Genomic DNA, 23,885 nt, shown 5'->3' on the forward strand with positions numbered 1-23,885 from the left:
TGGTAAACTCCTGTGGCAAACCCTTGCAAATGCTCTTCCCGTACAAAGTGCCAATCTTTACTTTGCACAATCAAAATTTTTAAATGCTAAATTACTATTTCCGTTATTTAATACGGCCGACCCCTCTCCATGCGTAGAGCGTAGCTGCCTTCAGCTCCGCTGCTTGTTCCAAGTGTTGCAGGATGACCTCCAGGACTGAGGCCTAAATACACACTTAGTGCTGATACGATACACTGAAAAACTGTCCTGTTCATCCCACTTCGTACGTGTGTAACTTAAAGCTGGGGTTTCCCTTACTGTTGGTAAGCAAATGTAAAGTTAAAGGTAAGATTTACCAATTGCACCTCACTTTCTCCAGTATCTGAACACCTGAAAGGAGGGCAGGCTGCATATTGGCACTGACCCATCTGAAATCTTAAGCACGTAATTTTGCTTTATGGTGGCAATGAGATTACAAAATACATTACAAATGATTGAGCTGGGCAAAAATGCACTAGGTCTGGTATTCCAGCACGGCAAAGTATACTTAGTGAACACTTCTTATCCAATGGTTATGACCGTGGAAAGGATTGAGGGAATTAAGAAACCACCTAGTAAAATAAAAATCCAACTAGTAACTCCAAAGATTTCCAAAAATCCAAATAGTAACTCCAAAGATTTCATTTTATTCATTCATCTGTACAACAGAGGTGTTACAATCCCAGTAACTGAGTTGCGCTTAATTGTCTTAATTTCTACAAAGTAAGGAACTGCAGTTCTATGGAAGAGCTGTTTCCAAACTCTTCAAGTCAAAACCAAAAGTTTTCCACCAAACAATGCAATTAAGAAAAATCAGAAAAGTTACTTCAAATCACTCTTCCCCCGTACCTCAATCTCAGTGAAAACCAAAACAGCCCCACTACCCACATTTCAGGTGTGCGGCCGGTGCTACTAAGATTACTCATTAGCCATGGCTTGCTGCAGCCTGCTGTGCCTCAGACACAACTCCATGGGATTACTACTCCATGTGAGAAAGGGAAGAGACATCCATACGGCCACTTTAATGTTGCTCAACAAAAAAATTTAACCTGTGCCAGAGCTGCCCCCTGACAGGCCTGTATGCAGTTCCTCTTGTGACCCCCCTCAGCTGTCACCACCTCCCCCCGTACCCTGCGTGAGGGACTAGTGCCAGCAGTAACCAGAGTGGTCAAGTCCCACCACACCAACCTTCTTCACCAGGGAGAGGTCTACAAGTGGAGCCTGAGCGGGGCTGAACAAGGAGATGCAGGCCTGCGTTTCTTCATCCTTGCTCTCATTTTCCTTACACCCATGTCAACATGGAGCCCACCCGCTGAAGACAGCAGGGTTACCTCAGAGGACCTGCAGAAGTGATACGCAAGCAGCACCAGCCATCTCGCACAGCACACACGGTGTATTTGGGACTTCATCTAAAGGCCTTCTGAGAGGTGCCCCGTTGCCTTCAGTGGGCTTTTGACCCAGTACATGCGTGCAGCAGTAACAAGTTCTGAAAATCGTCGTAAAAATGCAGATGATATTCTTCTAAAATGCTGTCTTACGTATTTTCCACTTCTCTGTGTAAGTTTCAATGCTTATCAAATGCTGCTAAAACACCGCATACAACTTCATAACAATAAAACCCAAGAGTGAAGCGATTGCTACATTCAACTTAAAAGCCAATTTTTAGAAGCAATTTTCATATTTTATCAAGTTTATGATGGCACAATTACTTTTTTCCATTTTTATTTTACCTTCAATTGCACATGCTTCATTAGGACATGCTAGAAAAAAGAAGCTACAGATCGCAGAGTCTGTTTTCTTATAAGGACCCATTTAGAGAAAAAGGTTGTGGATGGGTATCTCCAGCCTGTCCGTGCTTCCCGCGGCGGGTCTCATTGTACAGCCTGTTAAGGGAAGTCTCTGCAGGTCACTGGTGAGCTAATGACTGAAGTTTAAAGTACTCATTATCACCTTCTACGCAGTTAGCAAGCCATGTCCCTTTATAGCCTAATAAAAAAAACCAAACTGAATTGTTCAAAATCCAAGATTTCTAAACTAAAGTTCACATCAAACTTCAAAATAAATACAATTTAATACAAAATATTAGGAAAAAAAACCACTTCACTTGCAAAAACCTATGCTTGGTCTCAAAGCTATCCTATTTAACCTACTGTATCCATTATGGAACACACTGGATTTATGCAATATGTAAGAAATAATTGAACTTAGCATTCCAATGATGCGATTCACTGTGCCAGTAATTAGGTATTTCAGAGACTTGTGTGTGTACCCTAAAATGACTCAGTATGTGTGTTTCTTTAAATTTGGTTACAAATACTGGAAAAAGAAAAGAATGTCTGCAAAGTGCCGACTTCTTCTTCTTACGAAAGCCAATGAAAAAAAATCAGGATGTTTATAGAGCTTCTCAACATTTTGCAGGATCACACCCACAACAGGTTTAGAGACTGTGATCATCTTGATGAAAGGAACTCTTTCAGAAGTAAGTTACAAAAGCTGCGATAGGATAGGTTTCCAACACTGTCTTCCCTGAAGTCTCCTTAAATGATGGCATCGTGTTCATCGCTGTAATAGAAACACAGTAATTAACGTTGTGCGGTACAACAAACAGTCAACATGAAGAACAGCCATCCAGCTACTGCTCAGAAGGTAATTTTGTGAACAGAGGCCATCTTGTTGCGAAGGGAAGTGACAGTCCTCTCTGAACCAAGCCTGAAGTTAACACAATCTACTGGTGGAGTCAACACTCCTCCAGCCTCACTAGCCTTATTAACGTTTTGGCTTTCACATTTAATTCAAGTACGTATTTTTCAGGTCAGCTGGTGCTCAGCCATTTTTATCCATTCTATCTTACCTATATCCAGTAGCAACAGCTAATCAAAGCCAGTTCACAAGCTCAGTGACAGGTTTCCTTTGTTTTAAAGATACTGTTGATCTGAATTCTACAATATTCGTTCAAATGCTACCGTGGGTAAACATGCACAGCAGGAACTGGTTGAATTCCACCACTAGCAAACAGGAGTAAAGATGGGGAGAAAACACGAGGCCTGAACACTAGCATCCCAACAAGTCTAATGACATCACCTCACTTAAGCTTCTCAACTGACATGGAAAATACTGAATGGGAAAAAGAAAAGCAACCTAGTTTTAAGAATTCCCAGTTCTTAAACTAAATGTGGGACAGGGAGGGAAGTCTGCAAGCCTCGAAGAAAACTGAGTAGAGCTGAGGATAAACGGCAAATGAGGTGGTACAATTTTCACTGAACTATTCACTACAAAAGGGGTGATATAGAAGATGAAGTCAAAAGTCACAGATGTCTGACTGGTTCAGTGCTCTCAGAAAGGAGAGGAAAAAAGCAGCTCCACAAAGAATCATACCCAAGACAAGACTGGACCTACTACCTCCTGCTCCGCAATCTGATATCACAGAGCAGAGAGACCAGCTGCCTGGAAGCAGTTGGTGGCAGAGAATCTGTTTAAATCAGTGTTTTTCAACTTGTAGTCTACAGGCTGAAGCCCACAGACAACTTCTACAGCGTCTTGAAAAGACAACTAAGAAAAGCAAGCTTATTCTCAATAGGCTTGTATTCGCTGTACAGCACCTACACTCCACAGGGGAAATACCAGCAGCCTGCAGCACAAAGAATGCTGAAAGTCACTGGTGTACACTGAGTAAACAAGTGACTTTCGGTGGGATCGATCCAGCCTATACCCTTCAATATCCACAGCACGGACTTCTGTATCTAAGGCTCTTAGCTGCCCTCACAGTAAGTGAATACAAAAACGTGTGGATAGGCTGATTTATCAGACAGATTTACCCTACTTTTGGGTAATACGACTGATATGAAATGACTACTTTAGGTGCAGATGCCTGTATTTGGTTAAATGAATTCTACTAATTTCAAGGACTTGTGAAAAAGCAAGTTCAGTGCATACAATTTTATGGACGGGCTTCTGGAGTTGAGACAAGATAACACAGAAAACTAAATATTAGAGATCGACAAGTTGGCCTGCCTATATTGCAAGGTGAGGAAAAAAATCTGAGCTGACAAGAAGCTTTTAAAAATGTGAATAATGGCCATATTGCCTTTGAATGTTTTCTGTGACAATAAATAAATGAATCACTTCAACTGTGGTGGCTTAAGAATGTGGAATATTAGATGTCTGGCTTTAAAACTGCCTGCTCAAACTAGGCATGAAGGTACATAAAAGGTGACACAAAAGAAAGATGGTAACAGAGTTCCTACAAGACACCATATAGGTAATAGAAAATAAAGCTACTACAAAAAAATTAATGGCAAGGGGGAGGTAAACACCAAAGAGTCAATAGACAAACAGAGCCTAGGAGAAAGTGTCAAAAAGAAGCAGCAGTCTTGCAAATTGCAGCAATCATTTCAAGGAAATGTTTTCAAGGAAACATTAGCTATTCATAGAACAGCTAAAGGAGAAGGATCCTTTAAAAAACCCAATATTATTTTATATAATAGATAGAGAAAAAACCCACACAGAATATAGGCATAATAATAATGAGGAACAGTTGAAGTTGTGAAAGACAAAATATCACAGTTAAATCTCTTAAATAATATTAATATAATGTACATTAAGCAAATGTATGTATGAGAGTTCATTCTCCTTGTTTTGTTTGTCCTTGTTCCCCTCAAGAAAGAATTAAATTGACAAGGGAAGTTTCCTTGGGAACTTACATGGTTCTGTACTGAATGCCTCTTCTGGAGTGATAGGTTTTGCATCCGATGTAGAGAATAACTAGGACTCCAAGTGTCAGCACAATGCCACCTACGAAACTGCCCACATCAAATCTGGAGGTTTTGGCTACGACAGCCTCAGATTTTGATGTGGCTGACAAGAAGAAAACAAAAGGCACTTTTTACAGAGCTTGAAAAACTGCGTTTTGAGGAGTCCTCTATATCCTTCCCTCCCCATTGACATATCATCTAATGACCCAATTGCACAAATTCAACATTGATCAACTCGCAAGATACCAGCCGAGCACAGTGAAACACAGAGCTCCATTTCTAAGTGCCAGATTCTGGTGATGCAGGAGCAGCTGACCCAACTGCTTGCTGTCTCTGCAAGACTAACTGCCCCTTCTCCCCTCCACCTCCCTCTCTTTCCCCTGCCTTTTTTCCCCGCTGCTCTCCTCTCCTTTCACACAAGCAGCTCCTGCCCTTCTTAGACCAGTTCTAGTGTTTTTTGTACCCTCCATAAGCCAATTTAACTCACTAAGCTGTCCTGAAATTAACCCAAGCACAGAAGGAAGTTGCTTTATATCAGATGAGCATACTGAGTCAGCCTGCAGAGGGGTCCAACAACCACCAAGTCAGTCAGCATAGTTACGTGGTGGGAGTAAAATACTTTTGGTGGTGATGAGCCATTGGATTGCTTTATTTTGTCTCATGGAATTGCACCCTCCATCTTGGAATGGAGAGTACCTCTCATGGAATCGTACTTGATCTCCAAGTGAGATCAGCTCTGCAGCCCAACACAAATACTGACATAGATAACGTGACCTCAGACAAGCCACAGCAGCTCCCATGTGAAAACTGGCTTTATCTGCTACATCCTCCCACCAGAATACCCAGCCTGGGCCCATCTGTATTTGTGCTTGCCACAGGGAGTGTTACATGGCCAACTAAAAGTTCTGCTGATGACAGCTTCACCTACCCTGTAATGCTTCACCGACACGTGAGCAACCCCGACCTGTTTAGAAGCATAAGCATGAAGTGGTGTGAACTAGCAGTGAACTGCAAGGAAATACTGAATTCTACACTTACTGTTTTTGTATTAAAGGGTACCATCAAACTGTATTCGACAACTTTTACATAAAGCGCGACTCATTCACAGTCATGCTTTATCCACCATTAGGGATAAAATTCATTACGTTGCTACAAATGTAGCTAACAGAACTCAGTCCTCCTCCCAAGCCAATAGACACATTTTGAGCCACAGGTCAAGCTGGGAAAAAGGAAGTATTAGCGATGAGTTCAAGAAGCTGTAGAAAGGAGAGCTGAACAAATACACAAGTTGTATTCAAAAGCCAGGCTTTCTCCTAACATTGCTAATCTCCTTGCTGGTGGCTGCTGGTTCAGACCACTCACTTTTTTTTTTCCCCCTAAATACATCAGGTCTCTCAGGTTAAGTGAAGCCTTATTTAAGGAAGCAGAGTGCTCAGAGCAACATTATTGTAGCCAACTTAATAATAAAACCCCACCTAACTCACATTTTTCAGCATGAAAATACCTTCTTTCTTTGTTATATTACTGAAAACCTAACAATTCTACAATTGTACAACACATGCCAACATGCATACAAGCCTTTGTGAGCTTCTTGAAATGTCAACTCACCTGTTACAGAAGTGAAAGAAATCTTGGAAGTGGTCACTGCTGTAGTATTGAGTTGTGATGATGTGACTGATGAAGCTGTGGTGGATCTCGTAGTGTGGCTGGTTGTGGTGGGCTGAGTCGTTGACGTGACAGACAAAGTGGTGTTGGTGGGCTGACTGGTACTGGTCAGATGAGTAGTACTTGTGGACGAACCTGAGAAATTTTCATTTGTGATATCACACGCCAAAAATACATGAAAATGTAATAAACTGTGTACTCATGGAACAAGACAGCATTTATCATGCCCAAATAGAACAGCAGGGTAACAATGAAAATGCTACTGCATGGATATCCAGGTTTGCACAGACTCCTCCCTTACGCCTTTCCTTTGGAAAGACCTAGCTTCCGATTTCTGGGGCTCAAGGTCAGGGATGGTTTAAAGGAAAGGCTGTAAAGAAAATCTGGATAACATCTGATAACTTTCAGAAGGGTCAATTTTTTTTGGATCACACTATCCAATTCCATAGAATCAAGTATAACTTACAGTATTTTAAAATGTGATAAAGTTCTGGATCAATGATAACTTTCCATTTGAAGCACCCAACTTTTCAGATAATTAATCTTTTCTGATAAGAATGGATTTTGCATGAAAATGTTCCCCCCCCCAATTTTAGTCATAATTTAATTTGTTTTTGAATGAAACACTGGCTTTACTAAGTCTGCATGTATATTAAACTTACCAGAGAGAATTCTATACGTATGTTAAACTTGAGGTTCAAAAGGTTTTCCACACGTGATAAATGTTCAACTGAAGTAAACCTGCTGGCTTCTATCATTCATTTAGTAGCAAGCTGTCTTGCCAGGGTTAAAACAAAGAATGGAATGCTGTCTCACAAGTTTAATTGACACCTAATGTCTTTAACTTTTACCCTGCTTTTACTTAGCACTTCCCCTTTCTTCCTCAGAAAGCAGTAACAAACTATTCAGAATAAAAATACCATGAAGCAAAACTGAAGAATAATAGACATTGATATTTATAGCAAAATCCTTAGACCCTTAGTAGAATGCAGGCAGCTAGAATGATCTTAAGAATAATTATTTATTTTTCTAAGGAGGAACTAACAAGAAACATGAGCCTGTTATGCAACTAACATTTCTCTAAGCAGACAATATGAGGCAAATAGCTTCTGTATTATTAATGCTACTGTACTATTTCCATATACCTCACACAAGCTGGGTTCCTTTTAAACACCACAAAAGCTTTTCATTATGGACATTCAAATGTCTAATTAAACCCATGTTTTCCTGAAATTGTCTAAAACTAGAACGACTGAAGATTAGGTAGTTTCATCTCAATTCCCCAGTAAACTTGATATTCAACTTCTACTTTTTTATACAGCATCTAAAAATGCTTCTATAGAATAATCTTCCTATAAGTGTAGTAGCTACGAGTAGCTACACACAGAACAGTGTCTTTGCTAAGACTTAAGTATCACTGCTTCCAGTACAGATGTGAACATCAAAAACTTAAAAAAACCCAAAGACTATGACAATGTAAGCATTTAGAAAGCAACTGGCCTACACAACACTTTTCTGAGACATTTAACATTAAAACTACTGAAACAGCCCAATACAGTCCTCATAGTAGATGTTATTTATTTTCCTGTTCTTTAATGTTATAATTATTGTGCCATATAAATGTATTGTGCCATAACCCTAGGAAACACTTTGAAATGAGCATTCATTGTGATGGAACAGTTGGAGTACTGTATTTATGTACTTACCTTGTTACAATTAGGAAATTCAGTTCCTCTATGAAGCATGTGTAAAATACATCAGATAAAATTCAGGGCACATTTTAATACTGACAGGTAAACTCCCCAAAGGCACAATGATCTATAAACATCAAATGGTTCCTCATTGTAGGAAATAAGCATGGAAATGTCTATATGGAAATCATGTACAGTTATATGACATGAAACCACACCTGGTAACTGCATTCCTAATATAAAAGATACCCAAAGGAAAGAAAGACAAATCTGAACGCACGTGTCAACCAGTCAGTTTTCTGGGCTGTGGTGGTTTTTTGGTTTGTTTTTAGCCATCATTTCTGAGAGTCAAACTGGCTTGTGTTTATGAGCAATATAATGGCTAATGGTTCCATGCGTAACATTATTAAACAAAGTTACACAAAGATGGTACTTATTCCATGGACGTTAAATTGCCCTACAGAAAACTTGAGTCAGAACAAAAAAATATCTGAGCAGCTATCATGAGGAATTTCGGCAAATTTGCACATTACTTTTTTTCCCTCTCTTTCCTACTAGCGATGCTTTTTTCTTACTTTATCAAGATTACAGCACTTGGCAATGTAACATTTATATTAAGAGTAAAATCTGGTTAATCTCCTACAGACTTATCTTTCACAATGTATTTAGCATCAGTCATTTCAAAACATCAGTAGGAGGCTATCTGAGGCAGCTGGAGAATTTGGGAAGCTGACATGAACTGGGCACCAATCTGTTCTTCTGTGTCTTTGAAAAATCTTACTCATACTATTTTACCAACAGAGTTAAGATGAAAGAACATTTGCTAGCAACATCTGTCCTTTTATCTTTTATTTCCCTAATTACTTTTCCCCCAAAAGACCAGCTGGGCTTCATTGAACATCCCACTAAACAAACCCAGACTGCCTGAGTTAATTTTTACTATTTAAAAAAGATGTATGCCAGCAATAAAGTTCAGGCTTATGATGCTTTATTTTTAAGAGAGACAAGTATTTTACTTTGTATGCTACCTGTGTTAAAACATTAAATAGCTATGCTATATCCATCAATCAAACTATATATATAGCATAAAGATAATAATTCTTAGCAGCATGCAATATTCCCTTAGTGTTCTAATTCAACACAACAAACAAACACAACAACTCAAATTCCATAAGCACTGTGCTAACATAAAAAAAAAAAAGATTATTGAATGCTCTTCCTAAAATAAATAAGTAGCTTCCTTTGCATGGAAAATAATTGCACGAAACACTTGCTTCTGTGATGAAAAGCATCAAAAAAAAAAAAAGGCAGAAACTTTAAGCAAAATTAAGTACCGATATCCAGTAGTCTTTATTCTGAAGAAGTTGAGACAGATACTCAAAAGGGATAAACATTGTCTTAAAATCTATGAAGTTTCTAACCAAAAAAAAGAAAGAAAAAAAAAAAAGAGAAGGATTTGAATCATAAACCACGTCAAGCAAGGCACAGCTGCCTGTTAGGTTTGCACTGTGCCTAACAGTAAAGGGCTCAGGCCTCTTTTTACTGTTATTATCCAGACACAGTAAAGCTCAGACCTCTGCAAGAAACCCATAGTCAGGGCTGGAGCAGAGGGCGGAAATGCTGGAGCGAAGGGTGGGTGAAACACCTGTGGTTAACAATGGCTTTACACATGGGGAAGGCCCTAAGGCAACAAGGGGATTACAAAAATCGCTCCGCTTTCCAAGTTAGACGTGCTTAAACTGGTACACTGCAGGCAATGGAATGAGAAACTGCACCACTTCCTTGCTATCAAAAGGTCTTTGCAGAGATTTATTTTTTTTTCCTGGCAAGTAATTTACTATTAAAAGAATAACAAGCAACTTCTGAGTGTGGTAGCTCAGAGGTTACCTGGAGACTACAGAGACACAAAGTGAGAGCTGTGCTGGAAATGGAATGACATAGTTGGGATCTTATGATCAGCGTGAAACTCCACAAATACACAAACTATCTCAGGGTAGGCACAATGTCCTGTTTTTACACGGATCTTAGCACAAGGGGGACGCGGTTCATGCATGTAACTAGCTTTTCTTCTCTTACATACAACCTTTTTTATCTGTGCATTACAGACTGAACAATTGCATGACATTAATTCTTATCCAGTCTTTACTGATGTGAAGTTCTTCCAGAAAATAATTTTTTAAAATTTCCTTTTTTAATAATCTCACATTGACATAGCCAACAGCTGGAACACTGAAAATCCAAGTGGATGACATGTTTGTCCCAGGTTAAATACCTGCTTTCAAACTCTATTAGCTGATCTAATACACCTATTTCTTCTTTCTACAAAGGTGTGTTTTGTAAACACGTTACATATGTTGGAGCATCACGGCTGCAAAACTGCTGCCTTGGGAAATCATTCTTACCTACATTCTTTTGACAAGTTGTGAAGGAAAGACAACAGTGCTAGAACAACGCAAAGGTACCCATGACAGACTGTCCCAGATCTGCCACTCATGTCTCGCTTGAACTCCACTGTTTTATGCTATGAGCTCTGTAAGGACTTTTTTCTATGGTATAAGGTGCCATGAGTCTTACCTAAAAGGAAACGGAGTCTTACTCTTGAAACTCAAGCCACCAGGACTTCATTATACCCTGAACCTATTTACTGTGAAATAACATTAAACGGACTGTTTGCACAACAACCTATTCATCTTTACTCCATGAAAATTGAAGAAGTTTGCTCAGAGACAAAGAACGAACATTAAAAAGACCAAGTTCTTTCAATTCTTCCTTGAAGTTTTATTTTGATTCCTGGTTTTCAATGGCACTGCAAATGTCATTGCTTCTACTGACGAAGGACGCTACCTAAACTTGAAAGACAGCACAGCTTCATTTCAGAGTTGTTTTACACATTGCTTCTCAGCCCTAAAATGATAATGCCTCTCTCAAAAACCTGCTTTTGATGGATATTTCTTTAGATTTTGGTATGATCTGGGGTAGGTCTGGAGATAGCTTCTAGGTCCTTAGTAATGGACAAATGAACAGATACGTACCTACTGCAGATGTTGCTGTAGATTGCGTGGATGATAGAACAGGAAGAGCAGATGAACTGCTATTGCCTTCAAGGAAAAAAGGAAACAAGAAGAGAAATATTATTCATTCTCATTTTACCATACTATAATTCAAGTACCCACAACACAATGCTCTCCTCAAGGTATCTATGTTTGCAGGCTACAAGTGGGAATACAGCAGAGAGTATTCCATCCCAAAGCTGATGGTTTTATCCCTCTGCAAAATGCTTCCAGAGCTCAGTGCAGCAAGAACATAGTGCCCAAATGGTCTGCATCTGAATTCTTTACATCTTCTCTTTTTGCTCTCTTTGACTTCTATGTCGTGCTCTATTCTGCTTGCTGTTATCAGCCATACTGTCACTGACTTTCTTGGCCTACTTAAGCACTGTGGTTTGTCTTTTTTTCCAGTTTTTATTCCTCTATTTCTGTTCCATTTCCTGACCCTCAATATTTTCTTTCATTTTGCTGCATCTCTGTTACAAACTGGGATCATGCTAGGAACATACTGTAGTCGTGTCAAGTACAGACAGAGTGATACCCTATGAAACATCTTTCTGTGGGCTTACGCTCTGTCTACACAAAAAGGTATCCTAAGAACACACCTGTTTCCAGAGACTTAAAATATAAACCATGTTTCAGTCTTAATGGTTTGTCCTTCCCGCCTTCTTTTAACTTCTACTTTTCCAGTTCTCCTTTTTTACCCCTTCCTACTCATGTTATTTCTAGGTTTTCAGGCGCCCTCCCACTCTCACTTCTGTCCTCATTGTCGTATCCCTCTTCAAAGTTTCTACAGGTTAACTGTCTCTTCCTCCTGGCAAAGATCTACTGGGCTGTTCGATAACTCCCATTCCTGGAAGCTTCACTGCCCATACTTCCCTCCCTTCATTCTGCACCGTTGTCTACGCCCATTCCGTGATTATTCTTTTCCCTGAAGTAATTGATCTTTTACAGCATCCTCCCGCATTGCTAGTGCTATGTGCCTCGCAGCAGCCCAGCGGCTTCTCAGCATGGCTGGAAAACCAAGTGCATAACCTCAGAGATGACAAGAATAGCAACACAGCTACCAGAACCAAGAAGCAGGCCTATTTCCTTTGAACAGATTTGCTGTTCTTACAACTTGAAAAGTCTAGTTTAAAACAGTTTTGTCAACCCCCTTTGCAATCACATGCATGTTATGAGCAAGCTCAGGTTTAAGAACAAATGCAACAGATTTACACCTTCATGCCACCTACCAAAAAGGAGGAAAAAAAATATTACAGAGGGAATGACTTTGGCTTTTCTTTGGTATAATCATAGCCAATTAGCCCCACCATTGAGTACTGCACACATAACCCTTACGCTGACATACCTGGGATATTAAGCTGATTTAATTGCCTTTGAGAAACAGTCTAGGATTGTACAACTACAAACACATTCTTTCTTGGATATGTTGACTTTTATACCAGCATAAGCCATGGATATGCCTGGGGCTAAACCTTTCCCACACTGGCCCAATACTGTAACCAGAACGCAGCTTTGGGTTTCCCCCAAGTTCTGAGTGCTTACTTTTGCAACCCTGGGAACACATCTGGATGTGGACTGCATGCTCATACAGGTGAAAAAAAGCCACATACACTGCCTGGAATTTGGGTGTGAGTCAGTGATGCAATTAACACAAGATAGAGTGAGTCAATAAGCAGAGTATTGGCTATACATCCCACTTGTTGTCCAACAGCAAATGAGATGAGTGAAGTAGTACAGGGCAAAAATGGCTCAAGGAATATGCCTTTCACATGGCACATGCTTAAAGGGGTACAGCTTAACACAGTCAAAATGAAATTACACTGTGAAATAAACATGTACTTTAGCAATGAGCTCAAGCACAGTGGACCCAGAATCCATTCTGACGTTAAAAAACAAATGAAAAAGTGCCTTGCCTTTTTCTCAAGAGCACTGAAGTCCAGCCTTGCAGACTTCTTGAGCTGGTGGTTCTCTTTGTAACGGTAAAATGATGTTGGCAGGTATTTCTATTCTATACATAAAATTTTCCCATGTTATTTCTCCTCTCTCTTTTGCTCTGGGGTACCTAAGGATATGAGGATTGAGTTGCATTCTGCTGTTCATCAGTTCCTCTTAAATATCTTTAGTTGTTCTGGAATAGATGTGACAATGAGAGTACCTCCCTCCTGCCCTACAGTGCTTCACAATTCAACAAAATAAAATAAAGGGCAAACTGTTACAGGACAGCCTAAGGCATACAGTAATACATATTGCTTTTCTTGATGCTACTGAGGAACAGCAACAGAAATGCCAAGAGTACTACCTTGCAATTTATCATCTGGAATCGCAGCAAAGGGTGTAGCACTGCTGGAGTTGGTTGTCTCTTCATTTCGTACATAAAAAACAAGAACAATAAGACAGTTTTAAGTGCCTTATTACTAAGAAGCAAACAAAAAAAAACCCAAACAAAGTTAGTATAGCATCTGTCACTTGCTTTGGGCAGATAAATGACTGAACTACCATGGATAGGAGTTAGGTATAATGACGATACGAAAGCATGGTACCACAACAGCCTGCTTTTAGCACATTAAAAACGATAACATTTGCACTACCCAACCATCAAATGAACTGGAACTCCATCCCATCCTCGGTTTTATCTTCCCCATCATCACCATCCCAAGTTCTCTTTTTCCTTAAGATGAAAGGAGACCAAAAGAAATAAGAGGCAGAAAATCAGGCACCTTCCTTCAGTAATAACATATGATCTGCATCACCTACAGCAGAAGGAAAGGAGCTTCTCACATGGATCTTTTCCTATAAAGTCTGCAAGGCCTTTGCAGGCAGATGAGCACGTGCTGTGCCCCTACAGGGACAGCACGGTAAGACAGTAAGATCCACTAAGAAGTTGCATTGCTTAGTTTGGGACTAAGAGCATGTCCCACTAATGCATCCACTGAGTATTTGGCAGGTGGGGAGCAGGAAAGAGAAGGATCACACCTCTGGTGAAATATCATCATACCTTAATGACTAATTGAGGCCTGACTAGTCTGTGCTCAGGCCTGGTCTACAAATAAGTAGTAAAATGTAAAGACAAACCACACAGAAGGAAAAGTCTGGCATGAACATGCGTGCAAGAGGATCAGTTGTGAATTCTGCCTTTGCCAAGCAGAGTTTAGTTTTTGATCACTTATAACAATATTCTGCTAAAGGCAAGAAAATAGCCTGCACTAAGTACCACAGAAACAGGGCACTTTCTTAGTAGTTACAAAACCTTAGTGAAGATCTCAGAATGGTAAAGTCTGCAAATACAAATGACAAACCACCCATTGTATCTTAACCCTGCAGTATCGAGATTGATATTGCAAGATATGTTAGACTGTTTAATTAGGGAGCTTAGGGAAAACAAACAAACAAAAGAGGATGGGACACAGTTAAAATAAGCTTCCCCAGGAAGGACCCAATCCTGCAGAAAGTCATTTACAACAGAGCTAGTCCCGCCGCGTTTAACAATGATCTGATTGAACAGAAAATTGACATTATCCTCCTCCCCAACAGCACACAATGTTTTTTGCTGCCTCAACCAGCAGAACGGGCTCCCTGTAGGATTAGATGAAAGAGGGGGACAGGAACCAGAGGTAGATGGACAAACAGGACTATATTAGTCCTAGTTCAAATCAGCTTGGACTACGCACCTTGAAAGATGTCAAGGACCTTACCCAACTTAAAAGATACAACCTTTTTTTTTTTCCTTCCTCAAAAGAACCTCCAAACATTGGCAAGTTTCTTAATTTGCATCACAAGCAGCTGCTCCAGAATACAAATACATCTTAATATGGGGTACTGCATGAGCATATGCCCCATTGGAACACATGGCAGCGAACAGGACAGGTGAGAAAAAGAAAATCTTAAAATGACACTATTTACAAACAGTTTTCTGTCCTCAGACTGTGATGTTGGATTTGAAGCTGTGTGTATCACTGCAGGGACAGCAGGAGACTTCAGCCAGGGAGGCAGGAAGGCTGTCCTGGGTGAAGGCAAAGTGAAAAGCAGCACACCCTTTTACGCAGCGATGGCTCTGACAACTGGGGACTCTCATTCGAGACCAGAGACTGCACAGGGCAATTGGCCCAAAGCCAAACAGTGAGGGTGTCTGGCCTTCTCCAGGAAGCAGAAGCGCAAGGGTCAGAAGTCTGCACTGACCCAGGTGTACACGTGCAGGCATGAGCATGGGAAGGAAAGGGGGAAAAGAAAAAAAAAACAACAAAAAACCCAAAACAAACAAAAAAAAAACAGGAAAAAAAAGAAGGATCTCCATGGTCCCATGGTCATTTTTCATGACAAAACAGAACCAAACCAAGGAAACACACAACTTAAAACAACGCACCGAAGCACTACACACTGCAAAAGGACAGGGAAAGGGTATCAACATTTTTGTCAGACAACTCTGTTTTCCTCTGTTTAAGGTCAGGCACAGATGCAGCTGAAAACACAACTGCCTGTGGCTGGCCAGGGTGTATCTGAAGGCAAGCGTGCTTCCTGTGAAGCGCCACGGCACAGCTTGGTACGCTCTTGTGGTTTTGGTGCTCTAGTGCGTAAGAAGTCATGAGTTGGAGGCTAAGCAAGCTTTCAAAACAGCAAAATCAGGCCAGTTCTTCCAGCTTTATAGCTGGGATTTGGCTTCCAGGAGTGGTATTCAGGCACAGGAGCTGAAGATCCGTGCTTGTGCCGAACACATAGACAGACACAGGGTAAGTGACAGGGATAGCTCCAACATTTGCTGAAAATGAACAGGACAAGATTTTAAATGGACTTGATTTTGCCAGATCCTGCAAAAATCACCACAGTGGATAACACCCATGAACATTTAACAATAGGAATCTGCAGTCTCCAGCTCAAGCTTATACCAAATTACTATTCTCTGTAGATGAAGGCTGGTAGAAGAACCATACACTGATGAGTGGCACTCCTCATTCAGTTCCCTGCATGTGACAAAGGTCCTACTCCTGCATTCACAGGTGCCCACTCCTGCATTCATATTTAACACAAACACATTTCTAAGGACTCACAGGCTTTATGTCTAGTCTAACTAAACCTCATGCTGCAGAAAGATGTTGGTATATAAACTCACATTTTCACTAAGCACAATTTTACACATTCATTTTGGGGACATTTCAACAGTCAGATATAAAATTCTGCCTGGGCATCTTCTCTTTTCAAGTTTAATGCATAGCGGGTAAGTAGGAGAGTGTTATATCCAAGCCATTCCACTTTTGTTAGTTTAAAAAACAAGAAGTACAGAGGCACTGACTATGCACAGTCCATCAGAAAGATCTCTGACTTGCACAGTAACCTCTCAGCAATCCAAATGAGTAACAGCCAAGGGGCTGCAATGGTTAAAGCAGAGATGTTTGAGCAGCAACATGAGTATAAGCATCCCCTAGATAGGATCACCATCGGGACACTCATTCATCTCAGCTGAAACGGATGAAACTCAAATTCTGCATATTAAAACAAAACCAACTCCCTGACCCCAGATCTTGTAATGTCTGCCAGGCAATTTTTGGCAACCTCTAAATTCAGATCCCTGCTATCTGGAAACTTTATATTTTTTTTGCCTTTGACTCAACAAGGGCTTTTCGTATCTATTTTTGAAGTGGCGTTCTTGACCTACCAAGAAGGTAGGTCATCCTGAGACAGAGGCCAGGCAGGATTTCAGCAACTTTTTGGACAGGTCCTCATGCCTTAATATTGTGAAAGTACCTCACAGTCTTGCAAAGGAAAGCATAAACATCATTGCACAGATGCTTAAGGAAACAACATGGACCCAAGTAACTGATTCTGATCAATTTGAGACTGAAAAACTACACCACCTTTTGATGTCGCCCAAGAACCTATGAGAAGTAAGGAGGTACACTAAAAAGAAAACGCCATGCCTGTCTTCAAGTCTGGAGGCTGCTGCTGATGATGATTTTTTGTACTGCAAGTAGTTTTGTATACAGGTAAGCTCTTGGCAGACGTTGCTAGCTATCTTTTCTGAACAGACCAGGAAGGGTAAGGGGGGGCAGCTTCCTGCCAGGGAGCGTGGATTCTCCTTACTCGCTCAGATTATCAGGAAGCCAGCCGGATTTTACATAATAGTGGGAAGGATTTTTCCTAAACCATAACATTTTGGTGATATTTCTTCCACTGACTTGACTGACACATAAACTTTCCAGCAAAGAACAGCATTATCTTGAAATAATATGCCCAAAAATAACTGGAGTGAGGACAAATCTACTGCCACTTTCACTTTTTGCAAATCATAGTATTTGGTGGGTTTCACACTTTCTCCTGTAGCATTCGCTAGTGAATCACAAACTTTTGCTGAAACCAACACAAATCTCAGCAGTAGTTTCTGGTAGTTTCTGAGTAAGTCGACAGAAAAAAAAAGATACTTCAATAGACATGCTAGATTGAGCCTTAAAAGGGCACAACTTCTCTCAACACATTATAAATGGGGTCTGGACAACAAATTCCCATAGAGAGGAAGGACGACATTTGACTGTCAAAAGTTCGATGAGCTCACCCCTGCCCCAGGAGACAGCATGGCTGTACACTGAGTTAAACCAGAATATGGTTTAACTCAGGAAACAGCATCGTAAAAAGGCAGAACTGGCCAATCTTGTATCAAATGAAACGACAGCCTGTCGCTGTAAAATGGAGGCCACAGGATCTCAGCAAAGCAGTAAATAGGTTACCAGTAAACTTCTTCAAAAAAGGCTTGCTGTTTTTGGAAGGGCAATTATAAAGCTGTTTATGTTACTCGTTTTACTTTTTTTGGTATCAGTTTATATTACAGCTTCACCAGATTAAACATCAGCACATTAACACTGCTGGACTGAGTGATATTCCTCCATATTATTTATGGCAGGTTAATTTTGCTACCTGTCTTTCGGTTTCTTCACTTTGGGAAATGGCAGGGCACTGTACATTTCAGTCTCCTGAAAAGGCAACTCCGGCACCTCAGACTTTTGTACCTCTCGCTGTATTTGGGCACACTTCGACGACGACCCCCCAGATCTGCCCTTCTACCGCCGGAGCCAAAGCACCGGGGAACAGGGGGCTGTGTATTCACCAGAACCGGCATTAAAGAGGGACTTTACTGCAAGGGCCGGACAGGAACGCGACAGGGCACTGCCATCAGGGCCGCGGTGACCCCAAGGCTGCGAAGAGCCGCTCTCCACAGCTGCCGCCTCACGGAGCCGGGCAAGGAACCCGCCTCCGTCCAGCACAGCCCCGGCCGGGGCTCCCCGGCTCCTCCACGACCCACCCCGCCGGACCCCAACAACGGCCGGGTCTCTGCTCTGCGCCCCGGGACACCCGCAGGCTCTGGGGAGCGGGACGTCTCCTCACGCCTCAGGGAGGCCGTGCCGGCGGAGAGGAGCAGCAGCGCCGAGACCGCTCCGCCCGGCCGTCCCCCCGCCGCCGCCGCTACTCACGGGAGCCGGGGACGAGGAGGAGCAGCATCAGCGCTGCCGCCCACAGCGCGCAGCGAGGGCCGGTGAGGAGCCGCATGGCCGCCGAGAGAGCCACCGTGCTCGCAGCTGCCGCCGCCGCACGTCGGGCGCTGCCTGACGGGGCGGGGCGGGGCCCTGCGCCAGGGGCGGCCGCCGCTCGTCCCGCCTGCGGCCGCCACCCCCCGCCCCGCCCGGGGCTGCCGCCTCCGCGGGGGCTGTCCGCCGGCGTCCCCTCCCTCTCCCCCGCCAGGGTCCCCTCCCGGGCCCCTCCCCTCTCCCTTGCCGGGGTCCCTTCCCTCCCGCCGGCGACGCCGCCGTCCCGCTGGGGTCCCCTGCCTCCGTCTTTCCCTCCCGCCGGGGTCCCTTCCTTCCCTCTCCCCTGCTGGGGTCCCATCCGCCGGGGTCCCCTCTCTTCCTGCCCGCAGGGTCCCCGTCGGACCCCCCGTCTCCCTCCCCTCTGCCCCACCGAGGTTCCCCTCCCTCCCTCCCTCCCTGTCCTCCGCCGGGGTCCCCCCTCTCCGTCCCGCCGGGGTCCTCTTCCTCCTTCTTTCCTGCCGGGGTCCCCTCCGCTGGGGTCCCCTCTCTCCTTCCCCCCAGGGTCCCCCCGTCGCCCCCCGGGGTCCCCTCCTTCCCACTGGGGTCCCCTTTCTCCCTCCCGCCGGGGTCCCCTCTGTTCCTCCCCTCAGTGTCCCTCCCCGGGTCCCTCCCCTCTCTCCCGCCGAGGTCCCCTCCCTCCGGCTCTCCCTCCTGCCGGGGTCCCCGCCATTCCTCTCCCCCGTCGGGGTCCCGTCTGCCGGGGTCTCCCCCCGCCCCCCCCCACCTTCCCCCGCCGGTTTCACGTCGGGCCGGGCGACAAAGTGTTGTGGTATCGGTAAGGAGGGACCGGAACGCGGGGAGAGGTGACAGGCGAGTGGGGCTCCGGGGGGCCTGCGAACACCCGCGGGACGGGGGTCGGGCACCGGGGGTGCCGCCGGCAAGCGGCCGTCACCGGTGTTCCTGTGGGCCGGTCCCTTTCCTGAAAGCCATTTTATTATCTCCCACCGGAGCCTCAGCAGTGAGGATTGATCTGCATCATAACCAGTTATCGATGTTCTCCATTTGCAGCTGTTACGGTTCGAGAAAGCCACAATTTATTGTTGTTTAGACAATTATTCTATCGCCCGATGACCCCTCCCTGCCCGGGAAGGGGAATTGGGAAAAACCAAAGAAATCCAAGGGTTGAAATCTAAACAGATTTAATAGAATAAGACTAAATAATTAACATTAATAACTCTAAAGAACCAATATTGATCCCAATACCAATATAAAATACACAAGGATTACACTCAGCCAATTCTGTCGGCAGCAAGCCGTGCACTCCCCGCAGTGGACAGCAGATGTTGGACACTGCGAGCGCTGTGGCTTTGGGAGAAAGGGAAGGGCTCAGGGGTCCGGCACCAGGGAAAGGAGTTCTCAGGATCACAGCCATCATGGAAGAGAAGAAACTCCTCAGCAAACTTTCTGATTTGTTTTGAATGTTATGTTCATGGTATGATATAATCCTGTTGGTCAGCCTGGGTCAAGTGCCCGAGTCTCACTCCTCCTTGTCCCCGCACCTGGCGAGCTCGAAACCACTGAGACCTTGAAACCCACATACCATACCTGGCTATAAAGTAAATATTTTCACAAATTCAGACACTAGAGTCTTCTAAAAGTCCCATTTTCCGAAGCATTAGAAGAGAAATCAGTCCTGTGTCACTCAAACCAGGACAGCGGCTCGCTGTGCACATCTTTGTGAGATGATACTGGAACTGCTGACTCCACAGTGGGTTGAAATGGTGCCGGCTGTCACACGCAGTCTCTGCTTGTATTTCGTGTCAGCTCACCAGAGTTAATGCTGTAGAGGCGTTCTGAAATTTCCCTGTGTACTTAGAAAATTGTTAGCCAACTACAAAGGTGATAGGGAAAAGTAAAAGGTAACAACTGTGTTCAATTCTTTCAAATTTTTCGTGTGTACTTCTAACACAAAGTTGATGTTAGAGATTTATTTTTCAAAGGGAATTTATTAATATGTTCGTAAGCGTGAAAACAACTTGAAAATTATTTATCAAAGGAAGCAAAACTATGTGCTGCTACAAATTGGCTTCTAATAAGTTAGAGAAAAATACTTTCAATGTGGATAATTGTAGGATCATCATCAAAGCCACAGCAGAATATTTAACATGTATTACCACATTTACGTTCGCTGCAGCACAGTGATGTTTCCGTGTCAAGGGATGCATCTGAGCTGGAGAGGGAAAGTGACTGGCCTGTGAGCGCAGGGGCACCTGGGTACAGAGGGATACCCGCTTCCCTTCCCTAATGACAGGATTGTCCTTTCACACGCATTTGCTCTGTAAGTCTCAGCAAGCAAGTGGTAAACTGAAGTGAGGAATAAAGATTTTATTTTATTTTTTTTTATTCCAGCCTAATTAGGCCCCGTAGTTTGCATTCGGTGAAGATAGGTATATGCGTTCTGCTTCTAGCATTTTCTCTCGCCTTTGTTCTGCATTGCTTCCTGTGCAGTTCTCATCACTAAGGTACCCGAAGACCAATGTGCATCTTTTTCCTGTGATTTTTCTGAGCTCATCAAAAAACCCAACAACCTCAAAGCTTTTCTTTATGATAGTAGTAGGAGTAATATCTGCAGCTAGCCTAACTCCAGTAAAGTTTAGAAATACTGGTAATCCATACGTTACTAAGTATAAGGCCTCTGTTTGGTTACAGAGGCAAAGGTTATAGTGAGAAAGAATATTTTTTATTAAACTAACATATATTAAGATGACAAAGATATTAATTATGTAGGTCCTTAAGCTCTTGCACAACTCCAGTGAGCATCAGGCTTAGAACAGACTGGAAGCAATTTATTTTGGAACAGCCTAATTAATGTTGCTCAACTTGTGTATCTGCAGGAAAAGAGTAGTTAAGACAGATGGAACAAAGAGAAGTCACAGGCTTGTGGGAGATGGGAACGTAACTCCTGTAGAAGTGATGAGTTAGCAGGAACTGAGACGTGTTGCAAAATGGCACAGGCTCGTTACTGCATAAAGGCAGAGGTGTTGGAAAGTCTTGCTTGATTGCTTTGGCGTGATCTTGTCTCGTTTGGTATCTGTTGTTCTATGGGAGGCGAACTTCTGACAACGTACCTGGAGGTGGCTGGGAGCGGTTTGTGTGCTGAAAAGGAAACATTCTGGGAAAATTTAGTGGAAGTTATCATCTCCTTTTGGCACAGGGTGTAATTAATGATTTCCCGTATAGATTCCCACATAAAAATAGGATTGGTGAGGGTTTTTTTTTTTTCCCCCCTGAATTTTGTACACAATATTCAGTGTCAGGGAGCAGCACGAATGGGGCTGCCCCATGGCGCGGATGAGCTGGGTGCTGAGGGGGACCACAGGAGCTCACCAACCAGGGCACAGTCCCACAGGACCTGAGCAGGGCGGAATGGTGATACTGGCAGGGTCCACCAGCAGTCTTGGACAAGTCAAAGTGATGAGCCTGACCTAGGGGGCCCAGCTGGGAGGGAACAGCAGGAGATGGCTCAGAAACAAGGCTATGGCATAGGTCCAGTGTTAATCCAGGGGACATGATATAAGGCTACCACCTTGGTCAGTCTGGGGTCCCTCCAGGAAAACCATCACAGCTGTGATGCGGCTCAGGCCAGAGTTGAGAGAGAGCTCCTGGATGAATGAGCAGAGGAAATGTGGGTGGAGGTCTCAGGTGAGGTTGGTCAGGGCTTCGGTTAAGGCTTACTAGCGCAGTCGTGGTCCTGACTTTCAGGCAGTTCATTCTGACCTCTTAGAGGAAAGTCCTTGATTGGTGAAAGTTGTTCTTATGTTGGTGAGGTATATGTATAACTGCTAGGACATTCACAAAAGTATTACAGATGAAAGTCCCACAACAGAATCATCAAAATCCATGGATCCAAAATATAAGATCCATTTTGTCCATGAGATGTTAAAATGGTTTTGTGGAGATGGTGCAGGTGAAACCAAACAACAGCTCCAGGGCAGGGTTAACTCACAAGGATGATCAACAAAAACCAGAAACCCCCAGCTGGTACAAGAAAAACTCTTTTTGTTCACATCTGAAGCCCGATTCTCAGGAAAAACCTACGAAGGCAATCCTGGGAAACAGAAGTACCAGTTCCACTCAGTATCCAAAACTGTGGACTCAGTATTTGTTTTTTGACCACTAGAGTTTTCTGTACATCTCATCAACTATTAACCCATTGTTGTTCCATGGAAGTTCACTTCTATAGGCTGTCATCTCTCCTAGTTGGCATACTTTATCAGCTGTCTTCCTCTCTTAAGGTGTTTGAGGAATATTAATTTAGGTTACACCCAGAACAGTCATTCCCAGCCTGTACTTAGCTTGATGTCTGCTGTGTACGGATCCAACTTGTAAATGAGTTTTTATTCCCCACCCCAAAATGTCTTATTCCAAACATAATAAATGACACCTCACTTTATAAACATGCCATTTTTATATTCTTAGGCATCAGAGTTAGAGCAACACTGCTAGCCAACAGCAAAGTATTTCTAATCAGGAAAAGATAGGAATATGCAACATGTTTTGCCAAAATACTTGCAAGGGTGGCATTAATTCATGCTTCTTGGCAATGCAAAGTTAACACTTGAACTCAGCAGCAGGAGAGATAAGAACCAAGTTTGACCAAATTGGCAATCTACTTCATCGGGGCTGTTAGCAAATCTGCATGTGTTTTGGTTTCTTCATGCATACTTTGTAAAGAGTAAGGAGTTAAGCCCTAAATTATATTGGCACTACCAGGATTACACATATTTTATTAAGCAGCAGTGCCTACATGAAGCATCAGCACCCTGTGAATGAATACTGGCATTGCCTTGAGCTCAGTGTTGGCCCAGAAGTGAACAACCATAATGAAAATCGACCATAATTCAAGTATTTCAGAAAGATCTGTATACATGGTTGTTTGAAAAGCCTTTAACTCTGTGAACTTTATGTTTCTGGACAGCTTTACATTTTCAAATCCATACACCAGATTTTTTTATCACTGTATTGTGCTCGGTGTAAGTGTGAACCCCCTGATGGCTTTTCTGTTCTGCAAACTCTATGATGTGAATTCTTCTATAGCAAATTCTGTACGAAAACTGCAGTGTTGTATTTCTGTGGATGCTGTGCTTGGCATGCACCCTTTCAACCAGGGACCTGGCAAAGCATGGAGCCTGCTATGGA

General features: G+C 43.0%; 1 protein-coding gene across 1 annotated transcript; it reads right to left on the reverse strand.

The window, feature by feature from the left end:
* Positions 1–645: 645 nt before the first annotated feature.
* On the reverse strand, positions 646–18,769 carry TMEM123 (transmembrane protein 123). Its single transcript, XM_054188221.1, has 6 exons — positions 18,633–18,769; positions 13,478–13,537; positions 11,158–11,223; positions 6,378–6,569; positions 4,719–4,872; positions 646–2,580 (listed from the first exon to the last, which is right to left on the reverse strand). The coding sequence occupies exons 1-6, from the start codon at positions 18,706–18,708 to the stop codon at positions 2,556–2,558; spliced, it is 573 nt and encodes a 190-aa protein (XP_054044196.1). The 5' UTR covers positions 18,709–18,769; the 3' UTR covers positions 646–2,555.
* Positions 18,770–23,885: the final 5,116 nt, after the last annotated feature.

This window comes from Rissa tridactyla, chromosome 1 (genome assembly GCF_028500815.1).
Source record: "Rissa tridactyla isolate bRisTri1 chromosome 1, bRisTri1.patW.cur.20221130, whole genome shotgun sequence".
Lineage (NCBI taxonomy): Eukaryota > Metazoa > Chordata > Aves > Charadriiformes > Laridae > Rissa > Rissa tridactyla.